This window comes from Mobula birostris, chromosome 7, assembly GCF_030028105.1.
Source record: "Mobula birostris isolate sMobBir1 chromosome 7, sMobBir1.hap1, whole genome shotgun sequence".
Classification (NCBI taxonomy): domain Eukaryota; kingdom Metazoa; phylum Chordata; class Chondrichthyes; order Myliobatiformes; family Myliobatidae; genus Mobula; species Mobula birostris.
The window spans coordinates 105,493,830-105,511,140 of record NC_092376.1 but is presented as its reverse complement, the minus strand read 5'-3'; the positions used below and the strand labels follow the sequence as shown (position 1 = coordinate 105,511,140).

The window sequence follows — 17,311 nt, the reverse complement described above, 5'->3', positions numbered from 1 at the left end:
ACATCAAACCTCACATCCTTAATTGCTGTGACTTTTTGGCTTCAACTCCAACCTCAGAGAACAAATTAATTCTGATGTGTCTCAGCCTGAGCTATCTTTGTTATTCAACCTGACCAAAAACCATAGTTAGGGCAGCTTATCCTGGTCAACCGTTCAAATAGGTTCAGTCTAATTAGAGGAGAAAAGAATAAATGATTCATGCTTCCAGATTATTTTGGTTTATCAGTGTAACAGCATCCGTTGCAAGTTCTGAAAGCAAATTGCCTTGTGATTTGCTGCACACATTTCTATTCCCATCAAGGATTTACCAATCTTGTCAGAAATATGTGCATGAATAATCCTGTCATTAATATTAAAAGAAGTAGGTTGTTAATGGCAAATGTGATGGCTACAACAAGGAAATTTTCAAGAAAGACTGCAGATGATGGAAATTTGGAGCAACACACAAAATGCTGCAGGAACTTAGCAGGTCAGGCAGCGCCTGTGGAAGGAAATGAATAGTTGACATTTCCGACCGCATCCTTTCATCAGTCCATCAACTCTACATTGCTCTCAGACACATCCCATCAATCAAGCATATCACTTATTTCCTGTAACTTATTCTCTCTCACACATACCCTTGGTTCTCCTTCCACCACTTACACCAGAAGTAATTTACAGTACTCAAATAACTTTCCAATTTCCAAGAGACTCCAGGAATATGAGGATAATGCAGGAAATGGCACTTAGCCACAATCTTGATGAATCATAGCAGGCTCAAAGGGCTGAATGGCCTATTCACACTCTCTTCTTTTCAGAGCCTACAATAAATTCAGTGCGACATCTTCAAGCACCATTTTTGAAACCACATTCCCTCAGACCTCCAGCTAATTGGGCAACGACCTGGCATAATTTTCAATCAACTATGTGTCTGGTGGATAAATTTATTTTGTTGCAACTAGCTCTCATCTGATATTTCAACATCATTTTAAGATGTTCCTGCTTTGCCAGGGTAATGCAATGACCTTGCCAATCAGCCTAACCCTGTGATGTCTCCAAAGACCCAAGGCTGAAGTAAGGGCTCTGATGTTAACACAATGGTTGGAGGTAACTTCCTGACTTTAAACACTGACCTTGCTCAGCATGCCATGTTAAACACAGTCCCAGCTTAATGACTAATGATTCCTGACATGGCCCTCATCTGGACTTTGCCAAAAGTATAATTGTCTACCTTTAGTCCTGTGTCAAGGTACCTGGATATAATTAACTAACTTGCTTTTCAGCACCGAGGAAAAGCTTAAGTAGACCATGAGGAATTAAGCCTCAATGAATCATACACAGTCATGTGGCAAAAAATTTTGTCAAAAAGCATCTTATTATGTGAGGAAAAATTCTGTTCATCTCCTGGAAATATCAGATAAATCTGCAATTGTAGCTCTCACCTCCCCACGCCCTATATTCAAGACTGAGCTTTCAGCAAGAAGTAATTCTACGTGAGCTGTTCCTATGGAAACAGTGTGCAGCAATAAAGCTTCCATTTTCTTTATTAGACAGCTATTGAAAAGTTGGCGCCTTTGAATATTGGTCTTATCAGTATCATAGGATCTATCCAGCTGTAGAAGAGGATAAGAAACATTGGTCCAACATTTCAAGGGAACATTTTAACTTCACTTTGTAGCCTACCATGTGTACTCATTAATTTACCCAGCATATCGCTTCATGATAGATATAAGAAAAATGGAGCAACCGCATTACACCTATCACCAACTAGTCTTCTACAGCACAGTCAGACCCATCGGTAGCAGAGATGGTGGAAAATGTGATCTTTTCCAAAACTTAGTACCATAATATGACAAGAGTTGTTCAGTTTATGAGCCTTCCAAGGATCACCAATCACCTTGTGCTTCATTGACAGCACTAAGCCTGTTGAATACATGATGCCTTTGAGATGCAGTGTGGAGCAGAGATCACTCACACAAAATAGACCGAGAAACAGCCCTCGCCCCATGAAAGTACTTACAACCAGTTTGTGGCCTCCCATCTTAATGATTGTCTGGTTCACAGTTCGTAGTAAATTATTTATGATTCCCTGAAGATGGTTGTGAGTCGAGTCCTAGAGAAAAGAGAAGATCAGTGTTAAAGAAGATAGTACAATCTTCAACTTCAGGACAAAATTCCAAATACCATTATAGGTCTAGATTCAGGCACATTTAATAATTCTGATACACCAACAGCACTCTTGGCTTTCACTCTGCTATCTTCCTATATTTTGTATTTGTTCTATCTCTTTCTCTCCCTCCTGGGTTAAGATGTACCAACTCATCAGAATCAGAATCAGATTTATTATCATGACTTAGCTTATTGTTTTTAGTGTTTTGCAGTATCACTACTGTGAAAAAAAACATAAAATAAAATTATTATAAACTACAATAATAAATACTGTAACAAAAATAATAATGGGGTAATGTTCATGGATTCATGGGCCAATCAGAAATCTGCTGGTGGAGAGGAAAGAACTGTTGCTAAATTGTCGAGTGTGGATCCTTAGGCTCCTGTATCTCCACCCTTCAGGACAGTAACAAGTCCTGGATGGTGAGGATCTTTCGTGATAGGTGGCACCTTCTTGAGGTACCATCTCTTGAAGATGGAGAAGATTGTGCCCATGATGGATCTGGCTGGGTCTACAAACTCCCATTGCCTCTTCCAATCCAATGTATTCTCACCTGCCCAGTCCCAACTCAAAGATCACTCTTTCACCTCACAGACCAATGCTCCTACAACTGTGCTTTGGGGATAGTCCTCTGAGATACTTGCTTCTGAATGCTTTAGTAAATGCAATATTACTGCCTCATTGGACAGAGAGAATCTTGAGGAGCAGTACGAAATTCTTTCTGGTTTCCTAGTCAATGCTCATTCCTCAGCCAACAGTTGTGCAGGAAGTTGGATTCATTGAGGTAGTTAGACATAAGAAGAATCAGAACAAGGCACTGCCCCATGCAAAGAAAGAGAGAGTAACAATATGTCCTTGCTCTCTCTAGTTAGTCATTAACGAATGCTGGATTTGCTATTTTTAGATAAACTTTCTGCAGTAACAATTTCACAAGCTAGGTAACATCCTTGCAAGTGTAGGACAAGGAACATAGATTCCACAACCTGACCCTCAGTCATAACAGCACATCTATGGAATGTCTTTGGTAATGATGTTCTTATCATTAAGGGAAGCACTCTCTGAGTTAATATGTTAACACATATGAAGGTACTGGGACCTATTGAAGGAGGGCAACAGATTTAGCCCTGGTGAGCCTCCGAAGATGAAGCTAGAGAAATCTGAGACTCAGTTTGACCATTTGCATTTGTCAGTAATGAGATGTGACCATGACATCATGGGGATTTTTCATCTTCGCAGAGTGTTCATAATGTCAGAAACAACTGATCACAAATCCATCGGACCCTAAACTATATGTCTGGTCATCAGGAAAAGACCTGTAGTACCTTATTTCTGAATGCACAGTAGAATGCCATCCCATGTATAATCAGAGATAGGGCGTAATTCATGCCCGGTAAGGCTTAGGACCAATGGAAATCAACCAACTTTAGCTGGATCTGAGAAGAGAAAGTGTATGTAATTCTTTGATTCAAGACTGCTATAGCATGATGTGAATGTCAATAGTCATTTTGGCCTTTATCCTGCGCCATCAGAATTAAGTTACAAGGTAGGACCCAGTCCTGCACTCCTGAGGCAAAGCTTGGGAAGCCAGCCACAGGCCTGAGGGAATGCTGGGGCAGACCTGAGATCACCAGCTTACCAGGATTTTGCAGGCACTAATCAAAGTTCCAACATTTTTTGCACATGGAAGAGGGAACAAAAGAAGTAGAACAACACACAAGATGCTAGAAGAACTCAATGTGTCAGGCACCACCAATTGTGGGGGGAGGGGGAGAACAGGGAGACAATGTTTTTGATCAAGTCTTTTCATCTGGACTCAAAGTTAGAGTGGTGACAGTATAAATAGGTGAAGGGAAGGGGTGTGACAATAACTGGCAGGTGGAAGCAGGTGAGAAGTGGTACTAGGCAGAAAGTGTGGGGAGAGCGGAAATTGCAACAGAGGCTGGGAGGTGATAGGTGGAAGCAACAAGGATTCTACTTGTAGAGTCTGATGGGAAAGGAAGATGAAGTGTGGAATCAAATGAGGGAGGTTGGGTGGAAAGATGGGGACAATGGTGGAGAGGAACCAGTTGGACGAGTGTGTGGATGATGGGCAGATGGAGTGGGTGTAAGGAATGTGGGTTGATAGGACTGTAGGGTCAGTGAAGGGTCACTGATTTAGTGGGACATTGAAGATCTGAGGTTCTTGAAAATGCACTTATGGATGGGGATAGAATTTTGGTCAAGGTTTCCCTCACAATTCAACTAATTTTTTTGGGAGTACCAGAGGGCAGTATGGTCCAAGTTCCCCTGTGGTGTTCCAATAGGACAACCAGCCACGAAATGATATCGTTCCAGTAGCTCCCTAACCAGAAGACTCATTGTGTTCTTGAGCAATGCACAAGAAGTTCTATGGAGTGTCAGATAATGCTCATTATTATGAAGCATTTATGAAGAAAAATCCATTCCGAACTACACAAAGGCTGAACAACAAAATAATGTGTGACTAATTTCTCTTCTTAGCCATCAGTTCATAATCTAGTCATTTACGTCTGCCATTTTTAAGAGCTTACAGTGTATGAATCAACATTTTGACAGTGACCGTCCTTCAAAGGTACTTTGGCTAAAAAGCACTCAGGAGGTCTTAACAATGTAAAAAGTGCTTTAACTAGACCTAATCTGTCAGCATTCCAGTTAAAAGAGAATTGTTCCAGACTATTGATTAACTCTGTGTGTGTGTGTGTGTGTGTGTGTGTGTGATGAGCACTTGCGCTGTGACTATAATCACTCTGATCTACAATAAGGAATAATTAAAAGTGGTTACATAGACACACACAACACAGACAAAATGCTGGAAAAGAGTACAGTCAGCAGAACTTTGAAGGATCTCAGCCTGAAACATCAACTGTACTCTTTTCCATAGAAGCTGCCTGGCCTGCTGAGTTCCTCCAACATTTTGTATTTTGCTTGGATTACCAGCATCAGCATATTTTCTCTTGTTAATGGTTACATAGACATCATTTTTGATACTGATTAAGCATATCTACAAATAATTCTCCTAAATCATAGAATTTATAGCACAGAGGAAGTCCATTCATCCATCATGTGTGATTCTGGCCATAAAAATTATGCATCCTAGATCACTTTCAGTCCATCACCTTTTGGTTAAGCACTTGAAAACTCATCTGAGTACTTATTTAAATATTTCTGCCCCCACAATCGTTTCAGGCAGAGAATTCTGAATGAAAAGACTTCTTTTTCCTGAAATCCCCATTAATTCTTCTGCCAATTAATGTAACCCAAAGTTTCTTAAACATTGACTTCTCTGTCAAGGAAAATAACTTCTTTCTGTTCACCCTGTTCCAGACCTTTAATAATGTTAAACATCTATTTAAATCTCATGTTCACCTTCTCTGTTTCACAGAAAATAATTTCAACCCATCCAATCTCTCCTCTTAACTATAACTCCCAGGAATTGGCAAATAACTCTCCTCTGTAGTCTCTCTGGGATAAAAATAATTCAGAGTTTGAAAAGCTGTTAAGAAAGAGTGAAAATATCTAATACCAGTGGGAATGTATTTAACATGAGAGGGTGTAAGTCTAAAGGAGATGTTCAGGGCAAGTTCTTTTACACAAGGAGTGGTGGGTGCTTGGAATGCACTGCCAGGGCTGGTGGTAGAGGCTGGTATAATAGAAGCATTTCAGGGATTCTTAGTAGGTACACGAATGCAAAAGAATGGAGGAATAGGGACAGAAGGGATTGGTTTTGCTCGGATTTAATTGCCAGTTAAATTAATCTAAAACAACATCATAGGCTGAAGGATTTGTACCTGCATTGTAATAATCTATGTCCTATGTAAAGGAAGAAACTTAGGCCAACAATTTGTGTTCTAAAATTCCCTGAGGTGGAGAAGAGTCAACTGCCAATCTGCATCTAGCTTTAACAATGGCCGGTTTATCCATTTCCCTGTCAACATCTGGGGACATGCTATTGGCCATCAAACATACACAACAACTGGTGACTTTACAGAAATACAGAGAGAAACTAGTGTCAGTGGGCCCAGCTCCAACAACAGGCAAGGATCATCAAAATAAGATGGTAGAGCCAGGGATTTTGAGATCACTAAAAAATAAGAACAATACTACAATTAGCAGATACTCCTAAAGAAAGATATGCAGTAAGTCCATGTGGGAAGGGAGAGCTGCAATATACTCATCTCCGGGACCACCTGTAGTGAAAACAACCTGACTGATAAACAATTAATGCCTGGAGGATTGCAGTTCTCCATGTGAAATAATTAAGTTTCAGCCCAGAAAGGTCGGTAATTAAAAACTTCTCATCTTGTTCAAGACTATTTAGATATAAAGTAATGAGTCTTAACTTTCTGTGGCAGGCTTAACTCAAATGGAGAAACTTCTTGCTCTTGAGTACATTTCAATGTGAAGCAGGTAGTAAAGAGTCACTTTCATGAGGCTACTCAGTCACCCATCAGGTGTACCACACAGTAACAGGTCATTATGTCCCCTGGTCTTCACCCGTGTTTATGCACAAAAATGTTGTGAGAATCTTCTTTCAACTATCTCCAGTAGCATATTCTTCTACTCATTTTCCCTTCATGCTTTTTCTGGTGTTCCATTAAAGTATCCAGATTATGCTCCTGAAGTCTGTCCAGTCTCTCGGTAAGGAAATATATTCTAAATCTCACATTAGTAATGGTGCTGGACATTAATTGTTCTTTGTTTTCAGCTTTTCAACAAGCAAAACCTCCTCCATATAGCTACCTATCAAATGCTTCCTTAGGAAATACTATCAGGTCACCCTTCAGTTTCCTGGCATACAAAAAAAAATGTTTTTACTATCTTTCTTGTTCTTAGCTCTGGCTTCCACCCTGCAATGTCATGACCTCACCCTGCAGTGGTAAACTCCTAATCCCACCAACACGCACATGCACACATACATATACACACACACACACACCCCGCACAACACGCACATGCACACACACCACACACCAAACACACACACACACACACACACACACACACACACACCCCACACAACAGACACTCACGCCACATAACACACACACCCCACACAACACACACACACACACCCCCAACACACACTACACACACACACACACACACCCCACACAACACACACTCACCCCACATAACACACACACCCCACACAACACACACACACCCCCCACAACACACACACCACACACACACACACCCCACACAACACACACACTACACACACACACACACACACACACACACACACCCCACACAACAGACACTCACGCCACATAACACACACACCCCACACAACACACACACACACACCCCCAACACACACAACACACACACTACACACACACACACACACACCCCACACAACACACACACATATACACACACACACACACCCCACACAACACGCACATGCACACACACCACACACCAAACACACCACACACACACACACCACACACACACACACACACACCACACAACAGACACTCACGCCACATAACACACACACCCCACACAACACACACACACACACCCCCAACACACACAACACACACACTACACACACACACACACACACACACACCCCACACAACACACACACATATACACACACACACACACCCCACACAACACGCACATGCACACACACCACACACCAAACACACCACACACACACACACCACACACACACACACACACACACCACACAACACCCCCCCCACACACACACACACACCCCCCCCCACACACACACACAACACACACACCACACACACTCACCTTGCCACTCTCCCTGGTGTTTCTATCCCCTTCTATAACATACAGCTAATATTAAGAAGAACATAATAAAAAATAGGAGCAGGAGTCGGGCGTCTGGCCTGTCAAGTCTGTTCTGTCATTTAATAGCATCAAGGCTGAAATGGCCGTGGACTCAGCTCCACCTGCCTGCCTTTTCCCCATAACACTTAATTTCCTTGCTATGCAAAAATCTCTCTAAAGGACTGAAGTATATTTAACGAAATAGCTACTACTACTGCTTCCCTGGACAGAGAATTCCACAAATTTACCACTCTCTGGGAAAGTGGTTTCTCCTCATCGCCTATATATATATATATATACATATATACATACACACACACACACACACACACACACACACACACATATATATATATATATATATATATATATATCTACTTCCTGAATCCTGATACCAATGGAAACAACTTTCCTGTCTCCACTCCATCTTATGTATCTCTTTCACAATTTAATATGTTTCTATAAAATTCACCCCTCATTCTTCCGAATTCAGAACCAGAATCAGAATCAGGTTTATTATCACCAGCATGTGTCGTGAAATTTTGTAACTTAGCAACAGCAGTTCAATGCAATACATAATGTAGAAGAAAAAGAAAAAAATAAATAATAATAGACAATAATTAAGTAAATCATTTACTGTATAGGTATATTGAATAGATTAAAAATAAGTGCAAAAACAGAAATAATGTATATTAAAAAGTGAGTTAGTGTCCAAGGGTTCAATGTCCATTTAGGAATCGGATGGCAGAGGGGAAGAAGCTGTTCCTGAATCACGGAGTGTGTGCCTTCAGGCTTCTGTACCTCCTACCTGATGGTAACAGTGAGAAAAGGGCATGTCCTGGGTGCTGGAGGCCTTAATAATGGATGCTGCCTTTCTGAGACACTGGTCTTTGAAGATGTGCTGGGTAATTTGTAGGCTAGTACCCAAGATGGAGCTGACTAAATTTACAACCCTCTGCAGCTTCTTTCGGTCCTGTGCAGTAGCCCCCTCCCCCCCCCCATACCAGACAGTGATGCAGACTGAGAAAATGCTCTCCACAGTACATCTATAGAAGTCTTTGAGTGTATTTGTTAGCATGCCAAATCTTTTCAAACTCCTAATGAAGTATAGCTGTTGTCTTGCCTTCTTTATAACTGCATCGATGTGTTGGGACCAGGTTAGTTCCTCAGACATCTTGACACCCAGGAACTTGAAACTGCTCACTCTCTCCACTTCTGATCCCTCTATGAGCATCTAGGTCTACACCAGTCGGTGTAGTCCCAGATGATTCAATCTCGACTCTTAGGCTAACTCCCTCATCTCCAGGATCAACCTGATGATCCTCCTCTGAGCAACCTCCAAAGCAAGTATATCTTCCCTTAAGTAAAGAGACCAGAACTTCATGCAGTACTCCAGGTACAACCACACCATTACCCTGTACAGTTGCAGCAGAGACCTCCTGCTCTTAAATTCAATACTGCTAACGATGAAGGCCAACACTCTGTTTGGCTTTGACAATCTGTTGCACCTGTAAGCCAGACTTTTCACATGCACTCCCAAGTCCCTCGGCACAACAGCATGTTAAAACGTTTCACCATTTAAATGACAAATGGTAAAATGGCTGCATTCTCTGATGCAGTAGTCTCTACAAGGCCAACTAAAGGTGTTATTTTCCTTTTTAAATGCATTTTTTTTACATTCACAATATACTGCTGGACAATAAGAACTTCAAATACTGCATGTCTATCCCATTAGCTAGTTGCTCATTAGTGGACTTGATGTGGACTGTGTTGATACCTGAAATAGAGAGGCACTGGGAGTTGGTGCACGGAGATAGTGTGCAGTCTAACAATAGACTGCAATTCTATAAATGCATTCAAGATAGTGATTATCTTGGTCAGTTTTCTTGTGTTTGCAAGACCCTGTTGGACATTGGTGATGTGGAAAGTGGTCACTGGTTTATTGGTGGTACAGACGGTGGGGGGTGTGTTGCACGGCCTTGGTTGTAGTGGGGATGAGGCCCATGCCTGTTTACAGCCACCCAGGAGCGTGGCGTCGGACTAGGTGCCTGGAGGCAATGTGGTGCAGTGCTGTCCCCTATTGTTCACCCAGTGGAAGATAAACTGGATTGTGTTTATCTGCAGACTGCTGCAGGCTTGCTCTTGCCAGAGTCATTCATGGACTTAGAGACTTGAGCTGTATTACATATATATTTTGAATGAATGTATGCATGTTGTTATTTCATGTGCAATATGTGCCTTATGCTGTATATGACTGTTGGTACTGTGTTTTGTACATTGGCCCCAGGCTAAATGCTATTTTGTTTGGCTGTATTCATAGATGTTCATGTATGGTTGAATGACAATTAAACTTGAACTTGAATAATCTGATCTATTTTCCCTCCCAAAGTGGATGACTTCCCATTTACAAATGCTCCATTTGCCAGACCCTTTCACTCTCACTTAATCTATCAATATCTCTCTGTAGGCTCTCCATATCCTCTGCACTACTTGCTTTTTCACTGAATTTAGTGTCATCAGCAAAATTAGATATGGTACACTGAGTCCTCTTTTCCAAATCATTAACGCATATCATAAACTGTTCCAGACCCAGCACCGATCCATGCAGCATTCTGCTCACTACAACTGCCAACCAGAGAAGCACACAACTATCCTAACTTCCTCCCTCCATTGGTCAATGAATTTTCTATCTGAGCTAACACATTACCCCAATTACCCTTATCTTATGGATAAGTCTTTTATCGAATACCTTCTGGGAATCCAAGTATATAACATACATCTATTTCCCTCTATCCGCAGTAATATCCTGAAAGGATTTCGGTAAGTTTGTCAAACAGTACCTGCCCATCATGAATCCTGATGAAACCACTGCTATCCAGATGTCTTTCTACTTCTTCCTTAATAATAGCTTCAAGCATTTTCCATTCTAACATTTTTAAGTTAATGGCCCAAACTTTTTAAACAGTGGTGTGATGTTTGTTGCCTTACAATACACCAGGACCTGTCCAGCATCAAGAGAATTTTGATAATTTATCACAAGTCTACTATAACTTCTGCTGTTTCTTTCAGTATCCCAGGATTAGATTATGAGGACACGCAGTCCTCTTTTATTGTCATTTAGTAATGCATGCATTAAGAAATGATACAATATTCCTCCAGTGTGATATCACAAAACACAGGACAAACCAAGACTGAAAAAACTAACAAAACCACATAATTATGACACATAGTTACAACAGTGCAACAATACCATAACTTGATGAAGAACAGTCCATGGCACAGTAAAAGAATTCAAAGTTTCTCGAAGGTCCCACATCTCACATAGACAGGAGAAGGAAGAAAACTTTCCTTGCCATGCCCGACCACAGTCCGACTCTGAATCGTCCGAGAACTTCGAGCCTCCGATCAGCCCTCCGACACCGAGTTCCAAGCACCATCTCTATCCGAACGATTCAACCTCAGTCTCGGTCGCTGGTAGCAGGCAAAGCTGGGGATTTTGGGGACTTCCCTCCGGAAAATTCTCGATCGCGCAGTAACAACGGCAGCGAACTGGCGTTTCAGAAATTTCTCCAGATGTTCCTCTGTGCTTTCACGTCTGTCTCCATCAAATCAGGGGACTTGTCTACCTTTAGGCCCACTAGCTTGCTCATCACTACTTCTTTAGAGACCTCCTTTTGCATCCATAACATCTCTGTTTCGCCTGTCAGATGTGTCCTCCATCATGAATACCAACACAAAATAGTCATTAAGGGCCTCAGCCATTTCCATTTTACCCAATATTAATGCCCTCTTATCATCTTCCCAGTGACCTGTGTTCACTTTAGACATGCTTTTCCATTTTGCATAATTATAAAACATTTTATTATCTGTTTTAAATCTGACAGTAAAACTATGGTATGGTGTCACCAGTTGAAAATAGCTTTTCTGCTCATCAATACTTTTCCCCCTTAAATGACCCCAGGTGCTTTGTTTGTCTTTCTTTATTTCCTTGTTAACCAGCTCAGTACCTTTAGTGATTTGTGACACTTACCTCAACAGGCAAATAAATCTGAGAAATAATAAGGTGTACTTAAGCCACAAAAAGAGATTGAGGCGAATAATTGATGGCTTTGCCAACATTCCACAGGCAATGGGTTATTAGTAAGTAATTGGAATGTGTGAGAAGCGGCTGCAGTCCTTCTGGACAGAAGCATTTCAAGTATACGTAGTCTTGCTGCTTGGAACACAGATGTTAAAGTGCATGAATGCGATGGATCAGCAAGCCAAGGTTTTTTTTTGATAGCCCTTCCCAAACCTAAGACATCCATCACCCATGAGGATAAAGTGGTGTTTAGGAACCTCATCACCTCTAATCCCCTTCTCAAATGAAAGCAAACACAATATGCTTCAAACAGTTGGTACATTGAAGGACTTGCTAACTCCTCTGACTGGGGTTTGCAGTCGAACAATAACCAGCCTTAGCTCAAGATCTCTATCACCTGCAGAATTTCTTGTGTTAATGAACATCTTATTCTTGTTTAAGATGCTATTAATTACTGTGTGAATTATACCCTGATGGAAAATCAGTGATGTATTATAAAACATAGGACATAGAACAGTACAGTGTGATAAAGGACCTTTGGCCCATAATATTTTGTTGACCTTTAATCATATTCCAAGATCAATCCAACCCTTCCCTCCCAGATGGCCCTTCACTTCCTTTTTTTACTGAAACAAACTGGATTCATAAAATTATAAACAAGAGAAATTCTGCAGTTGCCTGAAATCCACAATTTGCATTCATTTCTTACACCCTGCCAAATCAGTTACAGAGGCATGGACTCACAAAGCACGGCAGTAGGCCCATCAGCCCAGTTGGTTTATGCCAACCAAGATTTCCATTTAAGCTAGTCCAACTTGTCCATGTGTGGACTAGATTCCTCTGAACCCTTCCTATCGAAGTGCCATTGAAATGTTGTCAATGTACCTTCTTCAGTTGTGCAGAAGTATGGAAACTGCAACAGAATCTTGGCATCTGCATCAAATGGGCAACATAACAGCGATTTTCGTAGTTTCTAACTCAGAGACAGTTTTCCAGTGTGGGATACTGCAGAGGATAAGATCAACCTGATTGTAATGGTAATTGTGACTGAAATTGTCAATGGTCACTTTGCAAAGGGTAGCCCTTTGGGGTAAAGGAACAGAGAGTCCCAGCACTTGCAGAAGTACATTGAGTCTCATTGATGATCGTTTGGAAGCAAGGGGGGAAACACTTGAGCCATTCCTCATGGTCCCCAGATTCTCAATGAAACGTGATATGGGATTGCTTTTTGTTCCTCATGTTTGAGCTGAACATTTTCTTCTGTTACTGCTTGAGAACTGTTCACGTACTTCAATAAGAAACAGTTCTACACATATACAAACAAGCCAATGCTCTACCTGTTGTGTATTTAATATTTCAGCGGTATTTGTGTAGTATTGTAAAAATGTTGTAGATTAAGCATTCTTGTTTGTTTAGATAATTCATTATATGTAAAAATAAGTGAATTACATAGGTCATGATGATACCACATGATATGCGTGTGCCTCACTTAAGTCAAGATATGAAGTTAGTCTCATTTTTCGGACTCTGTGTCTTCCCTTGAACTAGGCTAATGTTTTGGAGTTACAAACATAATGGTGGCAATGATGTATTTTTAAAACAACCCGAGACGGCAACCAACCTGCTGAAGCACAGCGAGACATTTGAACTAAAAACGTGCAGCAACAAACAGCAAGTAAAAAATGCAACCCAGCACATGCAGAAACTGTTGAGTTAAAAAAAGGAAGAAAACATGAATTCACAGATTCATAAAGAGTGAGTACTGGGTGATAATAATCATTTTAAAAAGGCAGAGATGGCTGGATACATAGGAAAGATTGATGCACTTGATTATATAACAGATACTGAAATTTTATATATTGAATGGACTGAACAGTATTTTAGAAACATAGAAAAACCTACAACACAATACAGGCCCTTCAGCCCACAATGCTGTGCCGAACATGTACTTACTTTAGAAATTACCTCAGGGTTACTCATAGCCCTCTATTTTTCTAAGCTCCGTGTACCTATCCGGGAGTCTCTTGAAAGATCCTATTGTATTCAATTTTGAAACAAATTAAACAGCCAATGAGAAACAAGTACCAATTTTGATGAGGCACTGAGTTTAAAGGCTAACAGTTTGCTTTGAAGTTTAACTGTTCCAACAAAACCAGCAGAAATGAGCTTTGCAGCTATTGAGAAAGTAATGCAGGAATGCTTAGAACCAAAACCATTGTTGATTGCCAGACATTTCAGGTTTTATTAGCGGAGTCAAAAGTAAGAGGAGTCCATTTCAGCCTATGTGACTGAATTGAACGGTGTGTCTGATTATTGTCAGTGTGGTAATAGGTTTAATGATGCACTGAGAGATCATTTAGTTTGCAAAATCCTACAAGAAAGCATTCATAAGTTGCTCCTAACTGAAGCACAACTTACATTAAAAGAGCAGTTGAAAATTATGTATCATGGAAACAGCAAACAGGGATGCAACTGAGTTGCATTCAGGAGTGAAAGTGACTGTGAACAAAATTGCAATGTTTAAACAGAAACGGACCTGGCCAAACAAATTGTTTTACCATTGTGGCCATTGTTCACGTACACCAGATCATTGCAGATTTAAAGGAAAATCTTGTAGAAAATGGAACAAAGTAGGACACATACAAAGAGTATGTCAGGCATACAAAAATAAATGGATTGCACTGAGAAGGATAAAAAATCAAGTTGTAGTTTCAAAAAGAGTATTAATCTGCATGCTGTTGATGAAAAATCTGGTAATGATGAGAATGACAAATGATAATGTAGCTTTGAGCTTTGAGATTTACAATGTAAAAACTAAGCAATACACAATTAAAATGGAAAGGGACACTGACTTGGCTATTTCAGCCATTGCACAAGATGAGTGTGAGAAGCATTCAAAGATATTGAACTGAAGCCTGCAGATATTCAACTAATAATTCATACTGACTTATAATGCATAATTAATAATTCCTGTAGGAATGACATTTGTAACAGTGAAAAGCAATAACGAACAAGCCACATTGTGTTAAAAGCAGGAGAACTGGCATTGTGGGGACATGACTGGCTGAGACAACTACAAATTGATTGGAGATCCATCCACTGTTTGCATGCCACATCCTCTGCAATTGTGTCAACTGAAAGTGAATTAAGAAAGGTACTGGATGATGCCAGAACTGTCTTCATGCTGTACACCAACAAAAAGCATTGATGCCAACTTCTTTCCCTTTGCTTGGGAAGCATATTTGACCAAGAAGAATCATGCTGGTCAGAGGAATCATGAAAGAGATGAAAGCACTGGTCCGACAGCAACAACTTCTGTAAGCAACACATCTGAGGAAGCTTCTGATATGTTAATCAGGCAGTTATTTATGAAATCTTCGGTTTTAAGGTGGAAGAGAGCTCATGGAGTTTCAGGAAAGTTGCAAGCATTTGGCTTTTGTGATTATAAAGAAGTAAGAATATTGCATGAACTTCAAGTGGGGGACAAAAAGCTATTTGTCAAAATAGATGACCAAAGACCAGCTTGATGAATGGAAATCCAAAAAGAAATAAGTCACTGGAAATATGAAAACAGATGATGTTGTGGACGAGACAACCAAGAGGAGAGATGAGATCATAAAGGGAATATTAGAAGGATTAATAAAAGAATATTCCACTGAACTAAATGCATCTTCCCAAGATCAAGCTGCACAACGTAGAAGAAAGTGGTTGGCTACCGCTGTCAAAACCACTTCCTGCAGTCTCCAAGTCAACTTTGACAACCAGCATGGAAGGGGTCCCAGAACCTGAGATTATTTTCAGAACCACAAGTCCCACGAAAGTAAGAAAACCTCCACAGCGATTAAATCTTTAGGCCTAAATGGGACAATTTAAAATTTACGTTTCTGTGTGTGTCTACATCGAGTAATTGTATTATGTAGTATACTGTGGATGTAGTTGAGATGCACTCTACTGAGTTGGAGTTTATTGTGAAGCAAGGAGGAGTGTTGTGTACTTAATATGTTAGTAATATTTGAGTAATATTGTAAATATATTGTTGATTAGGCATTCTACTTCATTTAAGCAATGCATTACAGGTTATATGTAAACATAACATAGATAGACAAGGTGAGAAGGTCGTGAAAAAAGATTTTAGGGAGTTCGGTAGAAAGCTGAGAAACAGGACCTCCAGGGTTGTAATCTCTGTTTGCTGTATGAGCCACGTGCTGCTGAGGGTAAGAACAGAATGATTTGGCAGGTGAATGTGTGGCTGTGGAACTGGTGCGTGGGGCAGGGATTCTGATTCATTGGGATCTTTTCTGGGGAAGATATGACCTGTACAAAAGGAACAGGTTACACCTGAACCCAAGGGAGTCCAATATCCTTGTGGGCAGGTTGGCTCAGTTGTTTGTGTGAATTTAAACAAATTTGGCAGGGGGATGGGAACTGGAGTGATGGTACTGAAGACTGAATTGAATTGAATTGAATTGCTTATGTTCTTCATATACACGAGGAGTAAAAATCTTTACATTACTTCTCTGTCTAAATGTGCAATGTGCAATTTATGGTAATGTATAATAAATATTCTGTACAACAAGACAATCAATATAACATAGAAATACAATTGTATCAGCATGAATTAATCAGTGTGATAGCCTGGTGGAAGAAACTGTTGGTCTGGCTTTTATGCTGCGGTACCATTTCCCGGATGGTAGCGGCTGGAACAGTTGGTGGTTGGGGTGACTCAGGTCCCAATGATTGTTTGGACTCTTTTTACACACCTGTCTTTGTAAATGTCCTGAATCATGGGAAGTTCACATCTACAGTTGCACTGAGCTGTCCGCACCACTCTCTGCAGAGTCCTGTGTTTGAGGGAAGTGCAGTTCCCTTACCAGGCAGTGATGCAGCCAGTCAGGATGCTCTCAATTGTGTCCCTGTAAAAAGTTCTTAGTATTTGGGGGCCCAAACCAAATTTCTTCAACCATCTGAGGTGAAAGAGGTGCTGTGGTGCTTTTTTCACCACACAGCCGGTATATACAGACCATGTGATGAGGTAGTTGGCTTACAAACAGAGGCAATGTGTAGTGAAACTCGAGGCTGATGATAGGGCAAAATTGCAGTCAACAGGATGAATTGCAATAAAAGGTGGACAAAATCGAAAGTGCTGTATACAAGACTGAAGGTGTTATATTTGAATGTGTGCAGTATACTGAATAAGATAGATGAACTTATATCACAGTTACAGCTTGACATGTATGATGGTG

At 40.6% G+C, this 17,311-nt stretch overlaps 1 protein-coding gene across 1 annotated transcript in view; it reads right to left on the bottom strand.

Moving 5' to 3' along the window:
- LOC140200352 (dedicator of cytokinesis protein 2-like) overlaps positions 1 to 17,311 on the bottom strand; it is a 699,328-nt gene that overhangs the window by 350,661 nt on the left and 331,356 nt on the right. Inside the window, exon 27 of the mRNA XM_072263559.1 lies at positions 2,000 to 2,092. Within this exon, the coding sequence (XP_072119660.1) occupies positions 2,000 to 2,092 (93 nt within the window). The remainder of the gene's footprint in view (positions 1 to 1,999; positions 2,093 to 17,311) is intronic.